Here is a 27,831-nt window from a genome sequence, read left to right on the forward strand (position 1 = left end):
TCATTTTGCATTTTTTTTTTTTATTAACTTGCTCTTAGTGACAACAAAATCATTTTTACATTCGAGAGGATAATAAATGGAAAAATTAGGCATCATGTACACAAAAACATCAAACAAAAGATTCACAGGAATTTTAACGTGAAATCATAATCTCATTGACATCATAATTAAATAAGGTAAATATCGACGTGGGGACTCCACATAAAGACACAAAACTTTCATTACGTAAAGAACGTTTTTTCAACAACTCAACGAGCAGGGGAAAACATGACAATAACAATTAGCATAAAATATGCTAAAGCATGTAGCTTATCCACTGTGTTGTGACGCTAACATGCTAAATTAGCATCCGAGGCGTCTTTGAAATGCAGCCCGCGCATTTAATTTGTCGGAAAAAACGACAAAAAAATAACAGCTAGCTTTAGCTTAGTGACGTGGCACGTTTTAGCCAACCAGCAGCTAGCGCATAGCTCCACCTATTCAAAGAAAGCATCGTAGAAAAGGAGACTAGAAAAGTCTTACAAAGAGGTGGAAAAAGCCGGCAATTGCGTCGTAGCAATGTGCGCTAATGCAAAACATAACTTTTGTGGTTTCCTCGCAGACACGGAGGATAATTATTTTTTACATTTTTTTCATTTTTATTTTTTTAAGTCTCTTTTGGGACGTCTGGGGTCTTCTTCATGTTGAACGTTTACGCTCGATTTAGCAGCGTGGATCTACAAAGATGGAAGAAAAGAAAATTCAGGTAAATTCAACAAATCTATCAATTACTCCAAATTATTAGCAGTGTTTACTATAGTATTAATTGCTTTTTTTATAATTATAATATATAGAAATATATATTTAGATTTATCTATCAACTTTTATAGAGCACTTTAAAAAAAAGTAAAAATACAGTATATATATATATATATATATATATATAAGAAATAAATTTAAATTGTGTATTTAGAGACATAAACAGTATATTTAAAACAATAATAATCGAACAAAAGGTTCAAACCATTTTTCACCTGTACATATTTTTTGCATTTTGCGATTTGTAAACATGCCTCCTGTAATTGGTAGAAATATATTTTTTTACTTTCTACTACTTACTTTCAACCAACATATGTGTGTGTACATATTAAAAAAATAAGTAAATGTATGCATGTATTGCATTTTATTATATGCTACTGTCATTGTATTTGTTTTATACTATAAATATATTATTTTCATTCATTAATATTTAGTTTCTATATAATTTGATATAAAAACAAAAACTCATTAAACAAATATGTTACGAATAATTTGACTATTTAGTTTTAAATGATGTATATTTAATATAACTAATATATATTATATAATTTCAGTCAATTAGATTTTTTTATTATATATTGTCATTAGTATTAAAAGAAATGATTACCTGAGCGACTTCCATCTGTCTTTCTCCATGTTGTTCTCGGGACCTTCGCTCTCGTACGATGCCAGATATAACGCTACAAATAAGAAAACATCATGGAATAAACATTAGCTCACACCTGGCACCATTTCAAGCGCCTCTGAGCAACCCCAAATAAAGTTCAGATGTTCTAGTAGGCTTTTCCTGACAAGTCTTTTTCCAATTCAGCTTATAGGTCACATTAATGGTGAAAATGTTCTGTTAATGATTAAAAGGTCAATTCTTTGGGTGTAAAAAGACCTGGCATTTAAACAGGGGTGTGTAGACATTTTACAGCCACTGTATGTTTAGACTTGAGGATGCTCCCCATCACCTGCGCTCACAGGCAACGCATCTTTGTCAGGTCTCTGGTGAGACGCTGATCGGACGCTTTTGTGTGCTAACCGCGTGTGTGTCCTGCGTACCATCTTCGGTGCAGACGGGCGCAGTCAGCAGATAGTGCAGAATCTTGCGGTCCTTGTCAAAGGGACACTCGACCTTCTTCCAGCTCATGAACTCGCTCACTTGCTTGGCCAATTCCCACAATTTCTACAATAGAGCAAATAAAAACATCGAAGTCACAATTTGCTTTTCGACGTTCATACTTGCATACACATGAATGGCTTCTCCAAATAATAGCACTTTATTTCTGTAAAATAATGACAATTCATTTATTTATTTATACTTTATGGTTTTGTGTTTTTTCATTTAAAATGACTTGTTCGTAAAATTTGGACTTTATTCACAGACTTAAGAGTTTCTCTCTTGTAAAATGACAACCTTTTCTCATATGACTTTCTTGTCATAATTGTAAAATTTAGCTGTAATAGCTATAATATTACTGAAATTAAATGATAACTTGTTCACGTACGTTCTTGTGAAATGTCAACTTTTTTTATATAAAATTAGGACTTTATTCTCAATTTTAAGATTTTGTCTTGTAGTTACAAATTTATTTTCCATAAAATTAGGACTTTTCTTATAATTTTAAGATTTTGTCTTGAAAAATTTTAACTTTCATAAAATTATGATGACTTTCATAATTGTTAGATCTAAAAAAAAATTCTCAAAAGTAGGACTTTGACAGAATTTTAAGATCTGTGATAAAATTAGAACTTTGTTTATAATATTTAAGACTTTTGCTCATAATTATGTTTTCATAAAATGAAGACTTTATTCCCATAGTGATTTTGACTTAAATCAAAATTCATAAAATAATTTTTTTTTTTTTTTTTTTTTTATATAAATAAAACTGACTTTATGATCCAATTTTACAACTGTCTTAAGAAAATACTCCTCCCCCCCAAAAAACTATTTGGACTTTTGTCTCATAATTTTAAGTCAAGTAAAATCACAACTTTTTTCCCCCAAAAATATGGACTTTCCTAGTAAAGTTATGATTTATTCATCAAATGAATTCCAATGTTTGATTTTTGTGTAATCCCGTTAACATCAACAAACAGGCAGAAGGTAATAAAAATAAAGTGACGATGACTATCACAAAATCTCCAAACGAGTGGAAAACACCCTAAGTGTGACTAAACTGTGCGCGTGACTTCTCTTTTCTATTACGAGGCATTCTTTAGGGAAGTTGGCATTTCAAGAAACTGGAGTAAACCAGCTAAATAAAAGCCCCATTTTTTTGGTCACCTGAAAGTTGACGTGTCCGTTGTGCAGCCGGTTGGCGCAGCCTTCGTTCAGAAAATAGATGTCTTTGATGAGCAGGCTGAAGAACGGGATGACGATCTGGAATTGAAAATTGCAATGTATTCATATTTAATTTACATATTTGATTTAATAAAGTGTCCAGCTCAAACACTGAGGTCATTTGTCATCAGTGTCATGGTGTTAGTCATGGTGGCTGTGTCATTCCAGCGAGGTCGTGCGTGTTTGGGATACATGTTGCTGTTATTATTATTATTATTAAGAAAAGCCAGCATGACAGGACAGCATGTTGCGTAACCGCAGCGGACGCCTTGTTGTTGCCGCACGACCAAACTACAAAACAAACCAACAACATAGTGACTGCCAATTATCGTCGTACAAAGCAACCTTGGTACACGTTAGAACAACAACAACAACACATTAATGATAAGTAACTTTCCTTTGATCCGTTCTTTTTACGCTAAATCAAGCGTTTTCATAGCAATATATAATTTTTAAAAGTATAACAGTACTAAAAGTACATATTTCGCATATAGAAAAAATTAATTTTTGAAAAATGTATTCATTTTTTTAAATGACTAAAACATTTTAAATTAAGACATGACTTAAATGTTAAAACAAAAATATTGAAAATTGAACAATAATCTTTTGTTAAATAATAGTAAATCTATTAATGATATTAACACGCTTAACATCCATCCATCCATTTTCTGTACCGCTTATCCTCACTGGAGTCTATCCCAGCTATCATCGGGCGAGAGGCGGGATTACACCCTGAACTGCTTGCCAGCCAATCGCAGGGCACATATAAACAAACAAACATTCACGCCTACGGGCAATTTAGATTCTTCCATTAACCTACCATGAATGTTTTTGGGATGTGGGAGGAAACCGGAGTACCCGGAGAAAACCCACACAGGCACAGGGAGAACATGCAAACTCCACAAAGGGATTTGAACCCGGGTTCTCAGAACTGTGAGGCAGATGTGCTAACCAGTCGCCCACCAACAACATTTCATCATCATCATAATAAAATAAACAACACTGTGGAGGTCTGTAGGGAACCAGTAACCCACTCCTCCCTCGGGTGAGAGGTGACAGTAGCAGGCACATACCAGAGATGCTGGAACTTTCCACTTGGTGACCCCCGACCTCTCGCCTGCTTGTGTAACCCAATCTCCACAAACAAATCAAACATTCCTCCCAGGGAACTTACGCCGCTTATATAAAAATCTTACTTATGCAACAAGCGAGCCGGATCATGTTGCTAACATTCGCTATGTGATCTGGAGGGAGGCCATGTCTGTTTTTCCAAGACGAAGCACAGCGTGACCAGTTTACAACTTGGCCACAGCAACCACTCAAAACACACTTCTGTCCTGACTTTCCGGACGACAACGATAGCGGCGACGTGACGGACAACGATGCAATGTCCCAAGTCCTCTCCCTCGCACATACCCGCAAAAAAAAGAAAAAAAATGGCGCACCTGTGTCCTACGAAAAAATTTAAACAAAGGGGGTGCACCAACTGTGTCACAATATTAAACGGCGTGCGCTGCTACAAAAGTTAGAGCACACTCTAAAAATATGGAAAAAAAACACTGAGAGTAGTTAAAAAAAAATAACAGTGAAGTAAAAACAACAATTATTAACACGAAAGTCAACGAATAAAAACGGGTTTTAGGATGTTTTGAAAAGAAAATATAATTTAAAAGACAGATTGTACACCTCCTCAAAAACATTTTTTTAAACTAAGCCCAGTTAAAAGACAAAAGTCCAAGAAGGCACGCTCACATTCTAAAAAGAGAAGGGATAAAAAAGTAAAATAAAAACTACAACGATTAAAAGGCAGAACACAGTGATGATGCTCCATTGCACACACCAGCAAAATAAAATGAAAGCCCATTTGGAAGAAAAATTTAAAAGACAAAATTACAGCCATTTAAAGGCAGAAGTACAAGATGGTGCACCACTTATTTCCAACACACACCCTAAAAAATGCAAATAAAAATAAAGCCTATTTAAATGCAAAACACAGAGACGGCGAACCCCGTTCCGCAATCACACGCTAAAAATAAAAATACATTTAAAGGCAGAATATTGAGGTGGTGCACTTATTCTTCTACCCTAAAATAATTCAAAAGCCCATGAAACGCAGACAAGCTGGCATACCTCCTCTTCCAAAAAACTTTTTTTTTTTATTAAATAAAAGATCATTTGAAAGGCTTAAAACAGCACTGGTGCACCCCCAATCTTTGCACACCCTTAACAAAGGAATGCCAAAACTCATTTAAAGGCAGAAGAACGAGATGGTGCACCCCTTCATCACACATAGCCAATAAAATGTAAAATTGAACAAAAAAAGGTCACTTAAAAGACAAAAGACAAAAATGGCACCCCTCTCTTTTGCACACCCTTCAAAAAAGCAAACAAAAAGGCTATTTAAAGGCAGAAGAATGAGATGGTGCATCCCTTCTCCTTCACACACACACACACACACACCCTACAATATGTAAAATTGGGGGGAAACGCTCATGTAAAAGGCTGAAGACAAAGATGGCGTAACCCCTTTCATTTGTACACCCTCAAAAATTGAGGGGAAAAAAGCCATTAAAAGAGACTCCATTGCGACTCCAAGGGGACCAAAAGAATATCTGCAGCTAGCACCGGGAGTTATGTTTAATAATGCAAAATCATTTTTTGATGAATTGATTAAGTAATCGGTAGAACACTCCAATTTAAACATTTTCAATAGCTGCAGCCCTAAAGTAGATGTTTCTGACACGCCAATGTTTGCATGAACTGACAAAGGAGGTCCTCACCTTCTCCCTGCTGCTGTTGGCTGTGATGGACCTCTGGGTGGCGCCACGGAGTGCCGTCCTGTAGTTGTAGAAGTTTCCGGAGGGATCCATCTGGTGCTGTGGAGACACATGCATTACAAAGAAACCATGTGGACAAAAGTATTGGGATGTTGCGTTTATACGGAAAGGAGATGACAAAAATACGGCGTACCTCTAGGATGTCAAACTTTGCCGTCTTAACTTTGCTCCACGTCTTCTTGAGGCGGGACACGGGACTCATGTTCATCCCGGCTGGAACAAAAAAAATTATACAGCCACATCAAACACATGGCCATGGCCACATACAAACTTTTTCAGAAAGCCTTGATGTTCCAAGGTAGGGATTCCCAAACTGTGGTACAGGGGGTGCGCATCATTAGACATGTGATGGCTTTTACAGGGGTTACAAGCCTTAATAGCACGCTTCCTGACTTCCCTCTATGAGGGAGTAGTACATGTCCAAATGAAAGCACCGCATTTCCTTTATGCATTATTCAGTGTCAACTAAATCCATCCATCCATTTTGTTTACCGCTTATCCTCACTAGGATCCCATAAAATATCTCACTATCCTAACCTTAACCATAACCATGATATATAAAAGGATAAAAAGACAGTGATGGCAGTGGATGTTCTGATGTTTGTCTTGTAGGAGAAAATGAAATTAAAACACCATGTAGTTTTTTTGCGTTGACTTATGATTTTTGCGATATTTGCTTTGACTTTCGACCAAAAATTTGAGACAAGAGCGCAGTGAACTGAACTCTCTTCACAATCAGCTGGAGTTAGGTACATAATGAACAATTCTTCAAAAATGAGACTTCAAGCTGTTTAGTTTACAGGCAAACTAAACAGAACAAAATGAAAATTATACGTTGTATATTTAAAACAACCACAAGTTACAAGCTTACTTAAGTCCACTAGCTTAATGCTAACACACAATTCAAAACTCCATAGACGGGCTAACTAACAGCATCGGTGTCGCAGTGTTATAACCCTTAAAAGGAATGGATACTTGAACATAAAAATGTGGAACAACATGAAGACAAAACAACAATATTCACAGGCATGTTTTCTTTATCCTCGGCGAAAAACGACTAATATTGCTTTGGCATACTGAACTTAGTTGTGACCGTCTCCATATACAGTATATCTGTTTTATACTGCGCCCCGATGGCCAAGGCGTGCACACCAGAAGGTAGCGGCACAATGTCTATTGAATTGAAGCAAAACATATGGCATAATGTTTAATTCTTACATTTAATTATGTCATTACTGTATGTTTGGATAATGTACAACATTATGCATTGCTATTTTCCTAATTAATGGCATTACAAAAATTATTATTTTTTTTTTTTTTGGGGGGGGGGGGGGGGGGCTGGAATAGATTAACAGCATTTGCATTCATTTCAATCGGGAAAGATATTTAAAGTGTTTTGAATTACAAAGTATAGTCACGGAACAAAAATTTGCATCTCAAGGCACCACTGTATATGCCCAATTCCTTTATAACATATTGTTTTTAACCTAAAAAAAAAAAACATTTAAAACATGCCTTAAAACGGGGGAAATGATCTGAATGGAAACTTCTTTCCTAAGGTCTGAGAATTACCAGACTTAAGAGCACGCTACCTAACCACTCTCTACGGCCGGGTAGTGCATTTCCAATTTAAAGTGCTCCACTTTCTTTACGAGTTAGTCTGTTTAAAAATAATAATAATAATGACATGTCCTTATTCTACCCCCAAGCACGATGGCTTTATTGGCTTTGGGCATTGGTTTTGACTGAGTAAAAAGTCTGGGAAAAACTGATCTTCACAAATTTTGCTCACCACTGGTTCCCAGGAGACATTTTGTTTGCGTCTCACTCAGTCATTAATTGGCGAACGAACAGCTGTTGTCCAAATGGCCCCGCCTCCACTCAACACCCCCACCCTAAAAAAAAACATCTTGACCCCTTCTTCCGTGCGATCGGACTTTCTCTGGTCAGTTGACCATCTGCTTTCTTTGTGCACCCCCAACCTATCCTACATAGCGCAGGCTAACCAGATGCCCGCTCGCCACCCCCCCCCCCCCCACCACCACACACACACACGCATCACACCCCCTCCTCCTAAAGCCGGGACCACCCTTTGACCAAACATTAAGGTTACCACCAAGTGTGTGAATCTCATCTTCATACGTTTTCCATCATTATTAATCCCAAATTGTGATGCGCACACTTGTGGAGCTATATGGGAATTAACATGTAAAGGGGGACTGGTTAATAATCATTATTACTTTTTTTTTTTTCTTCCTCAAAAATTATAAAGCGAGACAGTGCACTGTCGGGATGAGGACAGGGGTGCGCAGTAGATGATCAACTTACAGATGATGGCCATGAGGGAGTTGAAGTTGCCAATGTTGAAGCATTCACGTGCCACGTCGATGAAGAACTCCATCACCCGTGCACGCTGCTTCTTCTTCACGGGCTGCCAAGAAAACAACACAAAAACACTTTCAGAACAGTTGCTAGTGACGAACATTACCACCAAAGCAGTCATCTCAAAGCTAAATGTTTGCTAATGCTATCCAGGAGTGCTATGTCAATATAGCATTATTAGGATTCCCACAGAGTTTCCAGGCAAGACACGCCCCTGCTGAAACATGGCTCCTGCATCACGGCAAGGGCAGACGACACAAATGTAAAAAGATGGCCATCCCAAACATGGATCATATTTGTACAAAATAAAAACAAATAAGTTTGTTATGGTTAGGTTTAGGTGCGAGGGTTGGGGCTTAAGGCGGTTTAAGGATAGGTTAAGGTTAGGATTAGCCTGGGTTAGGTTTAGTGGGAAACATGTTAAGGCCGCCACACTTTAGTCAGATTTCTTTTCGTGTCTGGAAGCAGGAGGGCGTGTTGTACCAGGATACAGCAGCCAATCATAGAGCAGCGGCGTGTGTCCTGGAGCCAGTTATATTGGAGTCGGGCGTGTCCTGCCTGGAAGCTATGTGGGAATCCTAATAACGTGTCAATACAAGACATTTGGGTCAGAAAACAGTCCAATTTTAACTCTTCAGGGTTTTTCAACTACTTAGCAATGAAAATACACCATTACCTTCACCGCTAATGTCTAAAACAGAATGCTAAATACTTGCTAATGCTACTCAGACATTTAAGTGAGTAAAAAGTCAAATTTAAAACACTTAATGGTTTGTAAAAAATATGCTTTTTTAACTACTTGACGACACAAACGATCATTAGCTCTAAAACTGTTGTGTCAAAGCTGATGCTAAATGCCTCAGACATTTAAGTCTAATTAAAAACACTTGAGGGTTAAAAAAAATAAAAATTAAAAAAATCATGCTTTTCAACAACTTAGCGACACAAATGACCATTAGCTCCAAAACTGTTCTGTCAAAGCTGATGCTAAATGTCTGCTAATGCACACCAAAAGTGCTACATTTATAAGACAAATTCTAAAACTTCTAAAGTAAAACAAAAAATTCTGAAGTGATTTCGACCACTTAGCGATGAAAATGATAATTTGCTTTGCATCGAGTGTCTCAAAGCGAATACTAAATGTTTGCCTGTACTTCTCAGAGATTTAAGTGGGTAAAAGGTGAAATTTTAAAAATGTGTTGTTCAACTAGTTGGTGACACAAACAACCATTAGCTCCAAAGCTATTGTTTCAATGCCAATGCTAAATAATTAAATAATAATCATAATAAATGCATTTTCACACACTTCAGGGTTTTAAAAAATGAAGCGTTTTTCAACAGCGATCTCGATTAGCTTTAAAGCTAAGGTGTGATACTTAATGCTAAATGTTTGTTAATGCTAGTCAGGAATGATATGTAAATACAAGAAATTTAAGCGGGAAAAAGATTCATTTTAAAACTTCAGTGTTTGAAAATGAAGCAATTTCCGACTACTGAGCAATGACGATCGCGTATTAGCTTCAAAGCTAATTCTGCAAAGTTTATGCTAATGGTTTGCTAATGCTAACCAGAACTGATATGTCAATACAAGACAAAGCGGGTAAAAAGTCAAACTTAAAACAATTTTGGGTTTGGAAAAATTAAGGTTTTACTTCTTGGCAACATTAACATCCATTAACGCCAAAGCTAATGCTAAATATTTGCCAACACTAGCCAGAACTGATAAATCAATATAACACATTTAAGCATCAATATAGTCTATTTGGATTTGGGAGGAGGAAAAAAGGTTTTCGATTACTTAGCATTGAAAACAACCATTGGAATTGAGCGCTAACAGCTGTAGCCACTCACCATGCAGATTTCCGTAGCCACTAGGTAGCTGAGCCTGTTAAACCAGTCCACATAGGCCTCCAGGTTAGCGGCCTTCTTGTGGTCACTGAAGCGACTCTGCAACAACAACAACAACAAAAAGCAACAAATACTTTTGAGTTTCAGTTTAGCTACTTAGCTTAGCATCACTGAGTGTAATCAGAAGAACAATCGAGGCCAGTATAATTCCTTTGTGTGTGGAATCTTCATGATTTAATTCCGCACATTCCTTTGGCCTTACGCCATTCACCCCATGGAGGGGCCTCCACCCACCTTGGGGGGGACGCCCTCCACTTTTTGGGCCCATTGAAGGTACGAGACCGGCTGGCCCGAGGCACAATGGCAACCTTGCCTCACCCTTCATTACCTTGCATCCCAAAGCAGCCTGTTGCCTAGCAGCTCGAGAGCCTGAACAGACTAGCCCCACCCCCCACCCCCACTGACTACCCACTGCAGCAAATGTGGTTGCTAAGCAATGCCCGTCTAATTCAAGATCCCGCCGAGATTTGAAGGAAATTGCCGGGTGAGAGTGTTTTAGTGTTTTTTTTCTATTTTATGAGCTCGGCAGCGGATATTTCTTTTGTCTGTTGGTGTCACCCGACCCCTGCATGAACCGGAGACAGTCCCCCCTACGTTGTGTAAACTCCAAGTCCGTCTGGATCCCGAAAAGTGGGTCAAACCGCAGCCACCACATTGCATAATGGATGCCTTATCTGCTGATTTATTCAGGGAAAGGCTTTCTTTTACCTTGTTGTTGTCCACCGGATCTTTCTGGATGAATGCTTGGACAAACTCCTCGGGGCCAATGTAGCTGAGTCTCTCCTGGGGAAAGGAAGAACAACATCCTAAATCCATAAATAACACCCACCAGTCTTTTTACGAGTTTCTCATTCACTTTCAAGAGTGATTTGGACCGAAACGGGTGATGAACTGATGCAACAGTTAGCCAGATATGTGAACTAACGTTTTCACTGTTCATTTCAAGGGTTAGTGTACAAGAGTTATCTTTTTGGAAAGCTCAGGGTCCAAAATGGGGGTTGCGAGGGGCTAGGATATGGTTCCAAATGGGTTAAAAATTCTGGGGCGTTATCAACCTGAGGACAGACAGGAAACAGGGGCATGTAGGCAAAAAAGAAAGGAGGAAAAAAAAAAAAAAAAGAAATGCCAGCCAGAAATGAACCAAGTTTTTTTTTCCTGATGTTTTCCAGGTCAGGCGAAATGTTCCAAACACAGGAACCAAAAACCTAAATTTAATGTCTCTTTATCTGTTTCCTGTTCAGTTTCAAGAACGATTTGCACAGAAACAGGCGTTAAAAATGATTATTTCAATGTTTGGGGATTAGGGTACGAGAAAGGTGTAGGTTGTCTTGTTTGTAAGCTAGGGATCCAAAATAGGGTCCGTGGGAGAGGGGGGGTGGGGTGGAGGGGCAGAACCCCTCAAAACGCTTTGACCACCAACAAGGCAAAGGTTACAGCTAAAACTACACACAGACAACTGGGATTTGAAGTTTTCAAGGTCCAAGGCGTACCAAAAAAATTGTAGCCTCAGGGAGACAGGAAGACGGGCCAGAAATGAACCTGGTAAGGAGTTCTTTTTGGTGTATTTCCAGGTCAGGAACTACAGGGTCAACTTCAGGACAACCATACAGCCTTTCTGACCACAACAATCTCCCTTAAATGATCACTTCATTTTTTACTGACTCCACAGATCAAATAAAACCTTGACACTGATCAGTCTGCATTACTCCAGTTTTTGTTCTCACCAGTTCTATGTGGGTCAGCTGCTGGGCCACGGTGAAAGGGTCGTTGCAGATGGACATTATGTCCCTCTGGAGGGCGGGCTGGGGTTTGGCCTTGAGGACGGTAAGACGCTCGGTCACTGTGGCATTGATCTTGACCAGAGCCTCCTCGTATTGGCTGAGAACAGTCAGCCTCCGGATCAAACCCTGGCTCAGCTGGCTCACCGCCTTCCTGTACATCTGCCAGTGGGGGGAAACACATCCATCAGTTAGGTGATTACATTTTATTCCGGGAATCAGATTATCCACAGAAGAGGATTTGGATGTGATCAAAGATTTACACAGACAACAGAACCTTTGAAAAAAGATGATGAGTCAATTAAAATGTATTGCATATAAAAGTTGAATAAGAATTTTTCCTAAATAAAAGTTCAAAAACAAATAGTTCTTAAAGCTTCCATGCAAATGTATTGAATTAAATACAACTGATCTGTTTTTTTCTTTCAGCTACTACACTTGGAATATCCCTGTTGTAGAATGTTACCTTAGCAACAGACCACAATGAAAGAGAGGCACAGTCGGAGTCAATTTCTGTACTACAGTGTACAATTTAAACTTTTTGGGACCTTCCCTAGGAGCCAAAAAAGGGTACAAGGTACATTCCCGGGCTGTAAAAGTCAAGTGTCAAGGGTACCGTGTAGGATACCAACCAAGGACCACAAGAACAACAACTTACTGTCATACTGTTTCACACTAAACAACTGTCACACAGAAATACATTACCAAAATTTGAGTCATATTTACAATGATGTTTTGTAATGATTTTTAACAAGAGTGACATCTTCACTCGTCTGTATCAAGTAAGCATAACCACACTAAGTCAGCAAGCTAACAATTGTAGCAAACTTACATTCAAAATGGTAAAACGTGAAATAAACAAATAGCATTTACAGCAGTGGACAGAAATTATAGATTTATTTTTATTTAATTTTGTCTTGAAAGGGAAGTAATGGGATGACCACCGCCAGTGGTTGGGCGGCGCCCTCCTGCCCTCTGTTAGCTAGCCGCCACTGCCCAGGAACCTTCAGAAAAACAGATCGCAGAATACAAGGGTTGAAATTTAATTCCAGGTTTATCTAATCCTTCCCAAAATTAGGAGAAAAAAAATCTACGAACAGATAAATTTGCAAATGCTGAACCATGAATATGAAGGAGTTTTTTTCTTAGTAATGTATGGAAGTTTGGTTTTCTGTTAGCGCTGATCTGACTTGATCCAAAACCTTTTTAGCCAGCATCAAGCCTTTCCCCTTTTGGCTCGGCCCAAGTTGTTTTGGACTAATGGCAAAGCCACGGCTCCCTAAAGAAACTTGAGGGCGTTTGTTTTTCGCCAGGATACTCTGAGAGCGCTGACATGTGAACCGAGCTGGGCCAAAACCACAAAAACCACTCGCACAACACATCACCGTCTGTGTTTGTGTAACGCAACGGTGTCCTCGGGGTCAGTTATGCAAGCTCCTTCCTGTCGGGATCGGTAAGGCCTCTCCAGTGGACAGATGTACCTTTGACTTCTTGGCTTCGGGGGTTAAAGAGGCTCTGGTGGCCTGGACTCTGTAGAGGCCAAGATTAGATAACCATTCCCGCACTGACACACTTAACTTGGTTACATAAAGGGGGGACTAAAAAAAGGGTGGGGGTGCACATATGTTTCACTTTATGGATTTCTCACCACCACATCCTGCACAACTTTAAGCCAAGTCAGGCTTCCAAAGTCTGCAAAAACAAACCCTCGTAACAACGTCAACAACAACCTCCACCAGGGAGGAACAGCCGCAACTCCTTTCAGGGTGTGACGATGTGATGACATTTTGAGCCAATCAGGCGTGGCGAGACTGGATTCCAGTGCCATGAGACAAAACAACCGATGACTTCAAGCTGACCTCCAGTGAAAAGAACAACACCCGCTGATTTCCCATCAATCGCAAGACAGTTTAGTCATTGAAAACGGCAAAAAGAGTGAAACGTTAAAATTTCCGAGTAAAAAGTTAACTACTGTTTAAGTCATTTTTAACTTACTGTCACAATATCAATATGAATGGCTTTGGGGGGGAAAAACATGCTATTTGTCTATTTCCGTGTAGATTGTCAGTCATCCAGGTCATTGTAATCCGCAAAGGTTGAATCGAGGAAATTGAAGTCTTCTTGTTTTTTTTGAATTTGTTGTTTTTTCATGCTTTCTCATGAACTATTAAATTCGACTTAGCCCACTATGCTATTAGAGGCGAACAATGTTGCAGAGAGGTAGTTGTAATGGTACGAGAAAAGTATTTTCTGGGAACATTTTTTTTTTCAAGGGAATAGTTAGTATTTTAAAAGATTATGGTTGTATTTTTGTAACGAAAAAAGTCAAAGTATTACAAGATAAAACAGCCAATTTTAAAAAGATTTTTTTAAATATTACAAGAGTAACATTGTATTTTATCAAACAATTGTAATTTACAAAATAAAACTGGCAATATATCTAATTTTTTATTTACAAGAAAGTCATTTTACCGAGAACAAAAGCAATTTTAAAAGATAGAACTAGGATTTTGTTTTGAAAAAAGTCATAGCATTACAATATGAAAATATTTTTTTTCAAGGATTGAAGTTGAGGGAAAAAAACTTAGATTGAAGTCACATTTATTTTGTAAAATGTAATATTACAAGATTTAAGTCTGATTTTTGTAAGGAAAAAAAATTACAATACTAGTCCTTTTTTTAATAATGTTGCAACAATAAAGTCCTACATTTTATAGCGGAAAAAAGTCTTACTACTATTACAAGATTAAAATTGTATTTATTTTGAAATAAAAAGTTGTAATATGAAAGTAAATATCCAGCCTAATTTTTTTCCCCCCAGAAAGAAAATGCTATAATATTAAAAGATTAAAATCGTTATTTTTTAAAAATGTTGTAATATTACAATATTAATATTGTATTTTTAATGGGGCATGGAAGTCAAAACATTAAAAGAGTAAAGAAGAAAATCTGTCGTCATATTACAAGATTAAAGTCAGATTTTTTATTTTTTATTTATTGATGGCGAACATTATCGTGTGTTGGTCCTGGAAATCAAAATTAGCCGAAGTATAAAGATTTACGAATTGTTTTGCTTGCGTTGAAAGAAACAAGTGGGAAGCATCTGTTCCATAATTTTCATAAAGAAAAAAAAAGCAAGGAGAGACTCACGAAAGGAGGTCACATTTTGTCCATTTCTCTCTCCATTTATCCCACCACATCCATAATTACAGTCTTAGTACTCAAGCAGTGCGGTCTGGATGCACATCCCAGCAGATGTTCTATTCCCGATCCTTCTTTCACCCTCACAAGATGCACAAAATGTTCCAAACAGACAACAACAAAGACAAATGTGATAAGCAGGATTAGCTCAAGGCAACGTTTGAACTTTTGTGAGAACTTCACGCGTACGCTGTAAGCATCTTCTAAAAGGATGCTTTATTTTATTCATATTACACTTGTCTTGTGATTACAAAACTTTTTTTTTTTAAAGCTACATCCCTTTTCCACAAAAACATGGCTAAGGAGTGCACACTGTTTTTGTAGCCATGAATTGCCTGGTCATAGCTGGTATAGGCTCCAGGACTCCCGCGACCCTTGTGGTGATAAGCGGATCAGAAAATTAATGGATGGAGGGATGAATTAGTTTATTAATTTTCCATTATTCATTGTAAATTTAAATTCTACAATTTGTCACAGTGCTTAAGTATTGTATTAAATGTGGTTGTGTAAGTATTGTTAATATAAATGAAAAGGGGGGAAATTATATACAAAAATATTTAAAGTAAAATTATAACTACAAAATCAAACAATTTTAAAATGTTTTTTAAAAAAGATTAAAATTTTGCCAATACAAAACCTTTTTTAATGTACAAATAAAAATATTACAATTGCATAAATACAATTTGCAATAAATGTAATTGTACCAAAAAAAGTTACATTTTTTTTCAGTAAGATATTTAAATAAAAAATTACATAAATTATACAAATTATATTAAAAATGATCATTCTAAAATGTTGGAAGAATTATGACTTCAAATTGTACAAATACAAGACTTTTTTTAAAAATGTACAAAGAGATGACTAAAGTTGCATAACACAAACTTGCAAAAAATGCAATATAATGTCTATATGCAATGTAATGTCTATATGTCCAATGTTTGTTTTTTAAATTACATTTAAAATATTAAATTAAAGTTAAATTGTACCGAAAAATACTTTTTTTTTCTTTTAAATAAAAACTAATTAAAATTGTATAAAACAAACATTTTAAAAATGTTGGATTATACATATAAATGAATGAATACAAGAAAGTACAAATACTGTTTTTTTTTAATTTATTAAATACATTATTAGACAAAAAGTGACAAATGTATAAATATGTAGTAGCAAATGCAAAAGACAAGACTTCCGCGTCTGGGAATGAGCGTCCATCGAATGACATTGCTGTTAATGTATCACGTGTTGATTTTGAGATGAAAATGGGTTCCATACTAATGACGAGTGATGTGAAACCTGCATGGAGTTAGTGGTTAATGGAAGGGAAGAGGTCTTGGCATGGCGAGAGATGGATGTTTGCCTTCTCCATCTGCTCTTTGCAAGATCCTGCTGCTGCTATATTGTCAGCATCCAAAAAAATTGCTCCTATGATAGAAACACCCAGCAAGTCACACACCTGTGTAAGTTATGCTAACTGGTAGCACAAAGGTAACAGGTGGTGCTATGCTAACAGATGATGCTTTGCTAATCCAACAATAGAGCTAGAAATTAATTTTATTAAAAAGGACTCTAGGCTCAAATCGGTGACACTACAGTCGATGGCACTATGCTATGCTAACCCACATGGACTGAACAAAACAGTTCATTCCACTCCAATCGACTTGACGACTCAAGGCTGACAATTCTAACTGCAGACTCGATACTAATAGTTGGCACTATGCTAACTAGTAACAAAGTAATGCTAACTGCTGACTTATGCCATCAGGGTCGCAGCAAGCTGACCAATGATGCTACGCTAACCCACACAGACACAAGAAGGACTGTCGACAACACTACAACTGGCTTGGTGACTCAAGCGCAACAGGGTGACACTGTGATGCTATGCTAACTAGTAGCACTATGCTAACTGGAGACAAAAATAATGCCAACTGCATATTCTGTGCCAGCAGGTGGCACAATGCTAATCGGTGTTTCAATGTCAACTGCTGACTCTGTCCTAACTAGTTGCTCTACTCAGACTGATGATGCTAGGCTAACGGTCAGCTCTCTGCTAACCGGTGGGTCCACACTAACCGATGACACTATGTCAGTGCTAACAGGTGATGACTCTGAGTTAACGAATGACTCTGTGCTGCGTTATTGGGAATCCCACTCAGGTTCTAGACAGGACACGCCCCACTATAAGATGATTGGCTCCTGCATCACAGGAAGGACAGACTATGATGATATAACAAGATGACCTTTCCAAATATGTATCACATTTGTACAAAATTAAAAAAAACAAAGTTTGTTATGGTTAGGTTGGACTACGATGCGTTAGGGTTAGGATTAGGGTGGGTTACCATTAGTAGTAATTTAAATAAACGCCACCATACTGAAGTCACATACTTCTTTTCCCATCTGTAAGCAGTAGGGCATGTCCTACCGGGATACAACAGCTAATCATATCGCGGCGGCGAGTGTCCTGCAGCCAATCATATTGGAGCAGGGCGTGTCTTGCAGCCAATCATATTGGAGCAGGGCGTATCATGCCTAGACCACGAGTCGGATTCCTAATAACGCCTATGTGCTAATGGGGTGGCGCTATGCTAACTTGTAAAGCCATGCTAACAATATTACTATGCTAACAGGTCACAAATGAATGCCAACTGCTGACACTTTGATAGCTGGTGGCACAATGCTAATCAGTGACTCATGGCCAACTTATGAATTTGTCCTAACTGGGTGGCAATATGCTAGCTCGTGATGCTATGCTAACCCACACAGACCCAAAAAAAAGACATTGCATTTCTTTGGCAACTGGAGGCTAAAAACATTGCTCTGCTAACCAGTAAATTTGTGCTAATAGATGGCTAACAGCTACAACTATGCTCGAGCTACGAGGTTTGTTCTATGGCTAAGCGCCATAAATATACCAAGCAGGCTAGCTTAGCATTAGGATCAGGTTTTTACTGTACCCACCTCGTCTCCAGTGGAGAGCCGGTGCGTGAGCTCCTTCAGACTGCGCATCATCCGCTCGTCCCGGAAGTCGTACGGGAAGGTTTCTGTCCACTCAGTCAACAGCTGGAGGATCTTTGGAGCTATCTTCCTGAGTCGTATCTGGAACGGTACCAAAGATCCGTGAGCTGCAGATTAACGCTTAACGGGAACGGTTTACATCCACAGTCGGGAGTGTGGTGCCCACCTTATCGGCTTGGGGATCCCCAAGTCGTTGCTGCTCCATGCAAAGGTGGCACACTTTGGACATGAGCTCGTACGGGTGGATAAAGAGGCGAGAGCTCAGCAGGAATGTGAAGATGTACGTCCTCTGTGGAGGGAGGAAAAAATTCATGCCACAAATGGAGAAAACTGAAGGAGTAAAAGGACACCTGGAAATTATTAAAATGAGCCTAAAATGGCCACTTCAAATCAAAGCTGCAGACCTTCTGTGTGTTTTCTGTGTGGCTCCTCTTAAGACTTTTTGCAAGTCAACCTATGATAGTCATGCCTACCAAATGCCATGTTGCTAAGTGGAAACTGGCTTCAGGGGCTGAATTTTCAAAAACTCTCTGGGAACTGTTTTTCTGAAGCACCCATGGAAATGGCCAAAATGAGCCTACAATGGCCACTTTAAAGTAAAATGGAAGACTTCCTGTGTCTTTTCGGGCGTGGCTTCTTGAGACTTTTTTGTGGATCAAGTAATGATAAACATGTCTACCAGATATCATGCTGCTAAGTGAAACTGGATTTGGGGGCTGAATTTTCAAAACCTGTCTTGAAGGGGTTTGTCCGAAGAGCCTATGGAAATGGCCCAAATGAGCCTAAAACAGCCACTTTATACCAAAATAGCAGAATTCCTTTGTCTTTTCAGGCATGGCTTCTTGAGACTTTTTTTTCTGGGCCTACTCATTATAGACATCTATCTAATTTCTTGTTGGGGGGTACATTTTCAAAACCTTCAAAGGACCCTGAAAAGGACTAAATGAACCCAAACATGGCCATTTAAAACAAAGATGACAGACTTTTCGGGCATGGCTTCTTGAGACTTTGATAGACGTCTACCGAATTTCATGTTACTTGATACAACTCAATGATTTTTTTAAATTATTACTATTGCGGTTGTTATGAATAACAAAACATCTGCTTCAAACCAAAATGGCAGACTTCCCGGGTCTTTTTGGGCATGGCTTCTTGAAACTTTTTTGTGAGTCTACCCATGATCGACATGCCTACCAAATCTCATGCTGCTAAGTATAACGGGCTTCGGGGGCTGACTTTTCAAAACATTTTTGGAGTTGAGTTATGAGAATTTTAAAACGACTCGTTCAAACCAAAATGGCTGACTTCCTGTGCCTTTTAAGGCATATCTTCCTGAAACTTTTTTGGGGTTCATCTCATAGACGTACCTACCATATTTCATGCTATAAAGTGAAAGAGGCTTCAGGGCCTCGATTTCCCCCCGCCCCCCCAAAAAACCCCTTACAGTCAGATAATACTCACATCGGGATAATAGTCGACGGTGGGGAGCAGGTGTCTTATGAGGGCCTCCAAGGATCCGGACACCAGGTTGTTGTCATGGTAGTAGAGTCCAGAGTAGACCTCCTCCTTGGCCTGGTAGAGGTTTTTGTTGTAGCCTCCAGTGCTGCGTGGCGTCTGAGGCATGTTTTTGTTGTCCTGCAAAAGCAAGACAAGCGGGTCAGAACCGCAGACGCTGACGCAGGATGGTCAAAAAATGAACAGCCAGCGTAGACGTTTTTGTTTGGGACGCACAGTGGAGCGTTATAAAACAAACTGCCTTTTGGCTTTGCTTTGTTTGGACGTGAGCGCTGAAGAGGAAAACCATGGTCTTCAGGATGAGGAACACCACACCAGATTAGAGATTACCCATAATATGCCTCAGAGCCATCCTGTGAAACTGAACCCTCCACGACCTCGTCGAGAACCGCAGGAAGCTAAACGAGCGTCGGTCGACGCCCCGAAGAAGACAAAACAACTGAGGTGGCTGAAGAAAGACTGGTAATGACAAAAGATTGAAAGTTGAAAACAGTGTTGCTTATAAGCAGTGTTTGGTATTTGGTACTGTGGAACTTTTAAACACGCATGACGTACAGTTCAGAATGTTTAAAAATGTCTCAAAAGTCATGATTCATATGGCAAAAGAGACAATGTTATTACTCTTTGATTTTTACTTTTTTTCTGCCTAGGTTTGTCCCAAAATCTTCTAAAGGTTTGCAGAAGTCTTGATCATTAACAAAGTAAACCAAAAAAGAATGTCTTCACGCTTCGTAGTAAAAAATTCAGATGCAAATTCGCAAAAATCTTGCTTGTTAACAGATCAACAAACAATCAGCAAGCCAAAATACTCTGGTTTTGCAAACGTGATTTAGATGGAACTGCATTCAATGTACGATAATAATTTAATAAATTGATTACAACAGATTTGAGATGAAAACCCCATAAGGTTAGTTTGTCGGATTTAATTATTCAAATGTTTGCTGTAGCTCGCAATTGAGAATCAGATGACGTTATGTTAAAATTGCTGTATTGTGAGTTTTGCTTTTTGTCATTTTTTTGACAGCATTTATTACAAAACAAGGAGTAGACTGAACGGCTGGCAAAGTGGTTTAAACAGCCAGAGAGAAGATTACCTCTCAACTTTTTTGCCAAGATTTGTTCTTAAATAAGGGGGGGGTGGAATTCATTTTGGTGTAACCGTACTTGCTAACAAAGCAACAAATCGGCGAACAAAGGCAATACCTTTTATGTAAAATGTGTTATGTGAAAAGAAAAAAAAAGTGAAATTTTAGGACAATAGTTATACTTAAAACAAAAATCAAGGTCCAATGTTTTGACAAAAACAACATAGTAACGTTAGCTAGCTAACAATTAAGAAACTAATGATACCTTCAATTTTATTTTTTTAAAAACAAACAAAACGAACATCCAGCTGTCTCTTAGTCTTCGTTACACTTTTTATCACCGGTGTCCTCGACCATGCAGCAACAATAAACCATGTCTGTTATCTGGCGACGCGAACATGCTAAACTTAAAGACTATGATGGAAACAAAGATGGAGTTTGTTTTTTGTTTTTTTTGCATTAAGTGTTTTTATCAGTCTGTGTGAGCATGGAAGCCACATGGCGCAGCAGATGGTCCCACCGCCCGTTACTCTCTTTTCTCATGGAAATGTCCCGTCCTTGTGTTCGTGAATAGCTGAGATGCACGTGGACTTAATGTGAGGGTGTGTGTGTGAAACTAAAAGATGTCTGTGGTGTGTGTGTTGTCTTGGTTTGTTTAATCACGTTGTGTCTGTTCAAATGAGGCATTTATTTCTAGGAGTACTTGGTTTTTGAAGCAAAATTAATAGTATGGCTGCTTCAAACAAAAATGGCAGACTTCCTGTGTGTTTGCAGCTATAGCTTCTTGAGACTTTTTTGTGGGTCTCTGTCCTTTGAAAATTCAGCCCCCGATTCTAGTTTCACTTAGCACCATAAAATTTCAAAACATTCAAAGGACTCCTGAAAATGATAATATTGACCCTAAAATAACAACTTAAAACCAAAATGGCAGACTTGCTGTGTGTTTTCGGGCATGGTTTCTTGAGACTTTTTTGGGGGTGTGCTCATGCTAGACCAGTCTACAAAATTTTATGTAGCTGAGTGATATAGGCTTGAAGGCTGAATTTTCAAAAACTAAATCGAAGAACCCCTGAAATGGTCACTTCAAACCAAAACGGCAGACTTCCTGAGTTTTTTTGGGCATGGCTTCTTGAGACTTTTTTGTTGGTCTGCTGATTATCGACATGTTTACCAAATTTCATCTTGCGACATTCATTCATTCATTCCTCTTCCATCCCGCTCATCTACACTATGGTCACGGGCATGCAGGAGCCTTTCCCAGCTGACTTTGGGCGAGAGGCAGGGTACACCCTGAACTGGTTGGCAGCCAATCGCAGGGCACATATATAAAAAAAAAAATGCAACCATTTGCACCCACATTCACACTTACGGGCAATTTATAGTCTTCAATTAACTTATCATGCATGTTTTGGGGATGTGGGAGGAAACCGGAGTACCTGGAGAAAACCCAAGCAGGCACGGGAAGAACATACAAACTCCACATAGGCAAGGCCGGATTTGAACCCAGGTCCTCAGAACTATGAGGCCGACGTGCTAATCAGTCGGTCACCGTGGCGCCTATGTTGCTACATGAAACTGGAATTTTTCAAAACATCCTAAGGGCCCATGAAAAATGTAAAAAATTGGCCGTAAAATGTCTGCTTCAAACGAAAACGGCAATTTAAAATAATAATAACAATAATAATAACAATGATGTATGCTTCTAACCAAAATGGCAGACCTCCTGTGGCTTCTCAGGCCTGGCCTCTTGAGAGTTGTGTGTGGATGTACTCATGATAGACACACCAATCAAATCTCATGCTGCCAAGTAAAACTGGCTCCGGGGGCTGAATTTTCTTGGACGTGAATGTTACTGATATGAAGTATCAGGCGCGACATTGCTCACCGCTTGTTTGATCCCATCGAGTGGAACTAGCCAAAAGGGAATGTCATGTGTGACATCACTCAGGAGAACAAACGAGAACAATTCCAAAATGCCGAGGCAGGATGATCTCATCTGAAGATAAAAGTGCTTTTCAGACACGCATACACCCCCTCCTTGGTTTGGATCAGGTGTCGTACTTTGATCTAAAGTATCACAGAGTACAGGTCAATAACGCCGAGCGACGACTACAACAAGAGTCGCCATTTAATTCAATAGTATCTGATGGATATTTGATACTCATGACAAACTGATGTTATTTTAAAGTATGCCATGTACTGTAAGGACAAATAAATATGAAAAATTACAGACCATGTCGGTATGCTCTTGGTCACGCACAAGCTAAAATGGTAGTGAAATCAAATAAATAGCAGTAAGGCAATTAGCATGTGGCTACCAGTTCAGGGGGTGGTGGCGGTGTCAGGGGTGGGCGTACAGGGGGTTTTGGGGTGGGCCACATGTCCTCCAGACTGACAAAAGCGGTGTTTTGGCACGCCGCTGTTGATTTAACATGCTCGCTGGCAGGGTGCCAGCTGAGAGTAAACAAACTAAATGTGTGGGGGGGGCTTTGTTTTCATTTTTTGTGTGAAGCCATCTGGCGACATGATTACAAATATGATACAGTGGGTTATAGAACATGAATTTGGACTGAATTAAGTTGTTTCAACTCAACTCTTAACTCCGTTTTATTTATAGAGCACTTTAAAAACAACCAACTCTAAAGTGCACAGGCAGCCAGTTTTAAGGATTATGTGCTCCCGCTTAAGTGTTCCAGTTAAGAGGCGAGCGACAGCATTTTGAACCAACTGGAAACGTTTGAGGGAGGACTCAATTTTGGAGCATCCAAATGATGAGTCCAAAATTTCCCCACGAACACTCCGAATGGTGTCGATCATTTAAATTGTCTTTGGGAACCAAAACGGATCTGAAAGTGAAGTGGATCCACTTTCAAATGACACGAGTCATTTTTAATTTTTTGGTACACATTTTTTTCTTAGTTTCAAAATAAAAATGAATTATTAAGAAAATAGAAATCAAAATATTACTTTGAATATTTTTCTTAATTGTAAATATGCTTTTTTTAAATAATTTGAGACATTTTCCATTTTCAGAAACACTATTACCTTGGATGTTGAATATATGTCAGGATTTTAAATGCATTTTAATTATTTCTAACATTCTAAATGTTTCAACTACCAAAAATACAAGTTTTTTTCTTATTATTTTTCACTTTGAATAAACTGTTACATTTTTGCTTCAAGAGGATTAATTAGACCATTTTTCTTATAAATTTTATATTTAAAATTTTAAGATTAAATTGGCCATTTCTTTTCGAATTTATTGAAAAACTAATTTCAATTTCGGCGGCAAAGTCGCCGACTGGTTAGAGCGTCTACCTCACAGTTCTGAGTAGCGGGGTTCAATCCCCGGTCCCGCCTGTGTGGAGTTTGCATATTCTCCCCGTGCCTGCGTGGGTTTTCTCCGGGCACTCTGGTTTCCTCCCACATCCCAAAAACATGCATGGTAGGTTAATTGACAACTCTAAATTGGCCGTAGGTGTGAATGTGAATGGTTGTTTGTATGTGCCCTCCGATTGGCTGGCAACCAGTTCACGGTGTACCCCGCCTCCTGCCCGATGATAGCTGGGATAGGCTCCAGCACGCCCGCGACCCTAGTGAGGAGAAGCGGCTCAGAAAATGGATGGATGGATGGATGGATGGATGGATGAATTTCAAATTTCTCTTAGTTGTAAATGTATTTACATTTGTTTTTAAATTGCAGACGCTCTCATTGTGTCACACGTTTTAGTTTCACATTCGCAATTGCCAACTGTGCTGCTATTAGCCATTTAGCTTTTTATTGATTCGACCTTCTACTTTTCACACGTGAAGGCAGCGCAAGCAAACAGCAGCTAACAGGTCCAACACTACATTAAAGTCGTAAAAAGCCAGCGCGAAAATTCCCAACTTCAGCGTAGCTTGGCATTTCACACCCAGGTGGCGACAACAGCGCCCCCATCAGGCAACGAGACAACATGCGCCACTATCGTGGTGGTGACCCACGGTCACATTTCAGCTGCACACAAAAACACGATAGTGACTCACGGTCACATTTCAGCTGCACACAAAAACAAACTACCACGTGCTTTTCAGACGTGAGGACATCTGCATGAAAACCCAATTACAGCGCTACGTTAGCATCCCCAATGCATTTATACAGTCGCATAAATTGATACACTTAAATATTAACAGTATGCTGAACAGGATCTGTGAACCTATTAAAAATTTACAGACAGGCTATTGTTTTGAGATACACAATACAAGATCCAATACAATAGTCCGGCTAAAGGTCAACATATTTTAAATGAAAATGTACATTTCATTTCAATTTCAGTTCTTAGTTGTAAAGCGTCTTTGCGTGCCTAGAAAAGCCCGATGTAAGTGTAATGCATGATTATTATTGTTATTATTATTTTAATTAAAATTTATAAAATGTAAATTTGTTTAAATTATTTGAAATATTTTTTTAATTAAAAATACAATTTGAATAAAAATGTACATTACAAGGAACAAAAGAAAATGCAGATTACACTGAAAGTATTTAAAATAGTTTTAAATTCAAATTTGAATGAGAAATACAATTTTAATCACAATTTACTTTTAAAGGTACAATTAAGATTTTAATTCTAACAAAAAAAATTATGATTTTTTTAAATTCTTATTTTTATTAAGTTATTATATTATTAATTATATGTATATATAATATATATTATATTTATTAATATTATATTTTATTATTATTATATTTTATTATTATTTATAATTATATATATTATATATGTATATATATTATTACGTTTTTAATCATTATAAATAATGATTAATGTTTACATAATTTAAAATTAAGTAATAATTTTAATTCAAATAATCAATTAAGTCTAAATTTTAAAACAGGTTTATTAAAATATTTTTTAAATGTTTTAAAACAATGTACACTTTAAAATGAAGTTTGAATTAAAACAATACATTTCAAATGAATCTGTAGTGTGTGTAAATTAGTTTATTTTTAATTATAATAATTTAACAAATGTACATATTTAAAAATTATAAAAAATAAAGTTTTTAATTACAATATTTTAAAGGAATATGTACATTGTATTTAAAATTCTAGTTTTTAAATTAAAATACATTTAAAGTGAAAATGTTATATATTTAAATGTGAAAGTAAGCTTGATTAAAATGTTATTAAAAATGAGTACATTTCCACTTCAGCGATCAGAGGAATGAGTATAATAGATCATAAAATAATAATAATAATAAAAATTTGTGCGATTGAAGGCAAATGCGCCATCAAAAAGTCCATCTTGATCCAAAGATAAGTAGAAATGCAAAGTGGTGGATGAGCACAATGGGGCCCACTTGGCACCCTCCATGTACTACTTAGAATTGATGTACACAGACCACTGGCCACAACGTTAGGCACACCCCACTGTGCACTCCAATGAGATCGAATACAAAAGTTCTACCTTCACACAAATGATAACTGGAAATGCGTAAAGGTAGACAATCACGTTGTACCCCGTTCAGCATTTTGCAACCATAAAAAATTTAAAGGTGTACAAGTCAAGATGACGTTAGGGATTAGTTTGATCTTGCAGGAGAAGTGGCGGGAATCCTCTTAGCCAGAAGGTGTGCGTGTGCTTGTCTTTGTGGCTCCAAACCCAAACAAGCACTAGCATTGAAGACACAGCGCCAGTGACTGAAATCATAGTAAAACTGACTTTTGTTTGTGAATACAAGTCAATTGCACTTGGTCAGAACAAGGCCCAAAGGGGCCAAAGAGGCACTTAGTCAATAAATTTGCCATTACTGCAGGAAAAAAAAATAAACCTAAAAGAAAGGTGCAAAGCATAAACACACAAATTATTTGTTGACTATATTTTACATACTTTTATTTCATTCCTCCAGCCTGATTTTTTCCCCCATTTATTTGTTGTTTTTTTTCACCCGGTACTTGCTAATTATTGTTCATGTTATTTATGAGGGATTATTTTGTTCTTAATTTTCTTGCACACTGGTACATGTTTGATTATTTTTTATACATTTATTTTTATTCAGAATTTTTCTTAATTTTTTTCCTTCACCCTGGTATTTGAAATGTACTCAGTTTTTCCCCCTTTCACACTTGCTATGTATTTTTATTGAATATGTTTTCTCCTCATGGTACTTGCTATGTGTTGCTTCTTTGAGTTTATTCTTTCCAATTTTGATGTTTATTTTAAATTGTCACTATTTTTCCTACACTCTTGGTATTTATTTGTAGTTATTATTGTATTCTTTTTTTTCTCCGTTACATTCCATTTCCTGGATATTTTAGTTTCATTTGTTTAATCCTAAACTATTTTACACACAGACGTACTGACGCACATACAAATAAGTGTATTTAGGTTACCTCGGTCCCAGGTGCGCGTGCTTCCTTTCCCCCTTTAAAAAAAAAAAAAAAAAAAAAATCCCTCACAGTGTCCCTATACTTTTGTCCACCTCCCGTCCGAGTCAAAGCACCAGCGAGGCCGACAATGCAACCAGAAAAACAAACAAACAAAAAACAGACAAATAATAAGAAAAAGATCCAGACAAGTCAGCCGGTTGGCCGCGGCGTGGAAGCCGCGTGAAGGCGCCTGATCTCCGGCGTGAAAGAGTAATATCTCCCGTGCGTCTCTCTGGCTCGATTTGGGTTATGGAGCGCCGCACGGACTCGGGGCTTTAAGTGTGAGCCGGGCAGCCAATCAAAGTATAGGAACACCGCCCTGTCACGCCCCCTCTCCTCTCCAGTTGGTTTCTGTTTCTTTCTATTGTCTTATTTTCCCCATAGGTTTTTCCAGCACTCTCGCATCACTTCTTTGCGCACTAGTTTCTGTTTCCCAGAAACTGGATTCTGAAAGAATTATTATACAAAGGCTAAACAAATAAAATAAATAAATAGGGAACATATTTTAAACCATAATCCTAATTTTGACACATTTGATTCCTATTTCAGAGGAGTCAGTGTTCATGTTATGTAA

The 27,831-nt window shown here is 38.0% G+C and overlaps 1 protein-coding gene and 1 long non-coding RNA gene across 4 annotated transcripts in view; one reads left to right on the forward strand and one right to left on the reverse strand.

Annotated features, from left to right (window-relative positions):
- rasgef1ba (RasGEF domain family, member 1Ba) lies at positions 1 to 27,523 on the reverse strand. Its single transcript, XM_061766899.1, has 14 exons — positions 27,222 to 27,523; positions 19,710 to 19,883; positions 18,415 to 18,537; positions 18,192 to 18,329; positions 11,979 to 12,194; positions 10,963 to 11,037; positions 10,198 to 10,293; positions 8,293 to 8,395; positions 6,098 to 6,177; positions 5,908 to 6,003; positions 3,071 to 3,166; positions 1,846 to 1,969; positions 1,406 to 1,478; positions 1 to 716 (listed from the first exon to the last, which is right to left on the reverse strand). Exons 2-14 carry the CDS (start codon positions 19,869 to 19,871, stop codon positions 692 to 694), a joined length of 1,407 nt encoding a protein of 468 aa, XP_061622883.1. The 5' UTR covers positions 19,872 to 19,883; positions 27,222 to 27,523; the 3' UTR covers positions 1 to 691.
- LOC133474838 (uncharacterized) overlaps positions 1 to 27,831 on the forward strand; it is a 47,512-nt gene that overhangs the window by 11,139 nt on the left and 8,542 nt on the right. Inside the window, exon 3 of one of the 3 annotated variants that reach the window (XR_009787641.1) lies at positions 16,996 to 18,195. The exons of 1 other annotated variant lie outside the window; for it this stretch is intronic. This is a non-coding gene — a long non-coding RNA (uncharacterized LOC133474838). Of the gene's footprint in view, positions 1 to 16,995; positions 18,196 to 20,156; positions 20,226 to 27,831 lie in introns of those variants that run through there. One more of the 3 variants, XR_009787640.1, reaches the window with a different exon arrangement.

Source organism: Phyllopteryx taeniolatus, chromosome 3 (genome assembly GCF_024500385.1).
Source record: "Phyllopteryx taeniolatus isolate TA_2022b chromosome 3, UOR_Ptae_1.2, whole genome shotgun sequence".
Taxonomy (NCBI): domain Eukaryota; kingdom Metazoa; phylum Chordata; class Actinopteri; order Syngnathiformes; family Syngnathidae; genus Phyllopteryx; species Phyllopteryx taeniolatus.